This window comes from Priapulus caudatus, unplaced genomic scaffold (assembly GCF_000485595.1).
Source record: "Priapulus caudatus unplaced genomic scaffold, Priapulus_caudatus-5.0.1 Scaffold960, whole genome shotgun sequence".
NCBI classification, from domain to species: Eukaryota; Metazoa; Priapulida; class Priapulimorpha; order Priapulimorphida; family Priapulidae; genus Priapulus; species Priapulus caudatus.
The window spans coordinates 54,996-56,903 of record NW_014578021.1 but is presented as its reverse complement, the minus strand read 5'-3'; the positions used below and the strand labels follow the sequence as shown (position 1 = coordinate 56,903).

The window sequence follows — 1,908 nt, the reverse complement described above, 5'->3', positions numbered from 1 at the left end:
GCTTCTCACTACGACTACGAGTCACAACTACGTGGCGAACTTATTGAATCACTGTCATTGGTCATTGGTCATTGCGACTGTCTGCGACTGAGTCACAGTGAGTGTTGAACTATTTAATTGACTTTCTCTTTTGTTGTCAGTTAATTACTGTCAACAGAACAGAACCGATTAAACTCACCTCTACCCTAGCAGAATACACATTTTCACTCGGTGTTTCTTGAGCGTGAACTAGAAATTGCCATAAAAATATAGAGATCAACAGTAAGCGGCAAGAAATCACAGCCATGGTAAATGACGTGTACTGTTGGGTGGTGTCACGTCACTGGTGAGTGGTGTGACAGGAATTATGCAGCTAACCAAATAATAGACTGGTGCTCGCTCCCACCTCTTCTTGGCTTAGTTCTGGTTTACTCGATGGGTAAGCTGACCCCCAGCGAGTAACTAAGCCGAGAGGTGGGAGCGAGCACCAGTCTAACAAATTTTACTCTCTTGCTAATGAGTTGCAGAGGCATATTCTAAGGCTAACAAACGGAAAAAACAGAACGAAAGCAAAGCAAACGAAAAATATTGGTCGTCATGTCTGTATATATAAATAAACAAATATATATATATATATGGAAAAGATATCACGGCGGGTAGGATAGAAAATATTACCGGTATCTGAATGACATGTGACACGATCGGTCCGTTAAATTACCGAAAGGCACCAAAATATGCCACAAAATCCCTCCAGACACGTGTTTGCAGAACACGCGCGCACGCACCGTGCACACGGACTGGCACACGCACACGCCAGGGGCGTGTACAGGATTTGTACCACGGGGGGGGGGTCTAACCGTAACCCAAATTTGCGAGCACGCGAATGGGGGGTCTGGGGACAATTTTTGAAATTAGACCCCCTTAGATGCGTTTTCTGCGCGAGCAGAGGGGGGGGGTCCGGACCCCTTGGACACGCCCCTGCACGCTCGCGCGCACGCACCCGCGCACGCAGACAGGAACACGCACAAGCTCGCGCGCACGCAGACAGGAACACGCACAAGCTCGCGCGCACGCAGACAGGCGCACGCACCCGCGCACGCAGACTGTCACACGCACAGGCTCGCGCGAACGCACCCGCGCACGCAGACACGCAGACAGGCACACGCACACACTCGCGCGCACGGACCCGCGCACGCAGACAGGAAAACGCACACGCTCGCGCGCACGCAGACAGGCACACGCACACGGACAAGCGCACGGACCCGCGCACGCACCCGCGCACGCAAACAGGTGCACGCACACGCTTGCGTGCACGGACCCGCGCACGCAGACTGGCACACGCACACGCTCGCGCGCACGCACCCGCGCACGCAGACAGGTGCACGCACGGACCCGCGCACGCAGACAGGCACACGCACACGCTCGCGCGCATGCACCCGCGCACGCAGACAGGCGCACGGACCCGCGCACGCAGACAGGCAGTCAGGCACACGCTCGCGCGCACGCACCCGCGCACGCAGATAGGCACACACACACGCTCGCGCGCACGCACCCGCGCACGCAGACAGGCACACGCTCACGCGCACGGACCCGCGCACGCAGACAGGCACACGCACACGCTCGCGCGCACGCACCCGCGCACGCAGACAGGTGCACGCACACGCTCGCGCGCACGCACCCGCGCACGCAGACAGGTGCACGCACACGCTCGCGCGCACGCACCAGCGCACGCAGACAGGCACACGCACACGCTCGTGCACACGCTCGCGCGCACGCCTAACATACGCTTATGCACACACACGTGAGCGCGCGCGCGCGCGCACCCACACACACACACACACACACACACACACTGGCGCCCACAAATCTTAGAAGTCTTAGGTCTTAGTCGCCTTAGGTCTTAGTAGCCTGGCGCCCACAGGTCTTAGA

At 57.9% G+C, this 1,908-nt stretch overlaps 1 protein-coding gene across 1 annotated transcript in view; it reads right to left on the bottom strand.

The window, feature by feature from the left end:
* LOC106814667 (selenoprotein M-like) overlaps nt 1–1,908 on the bottom strand; it is a 5,992-nt gene that overhangs the window by 2,263 nt on the left and 1,821 nt on the right. Inside the window, exon 3 of the mRNA XM_014819014.1 lies at nt 179–320. Coding sequence (XP_014674500.1) covers nt 179–320 — 142 coding nt within the window. The remainder of the gene's footprint in view (nt 1–178; nt 321–1,908) is intronic.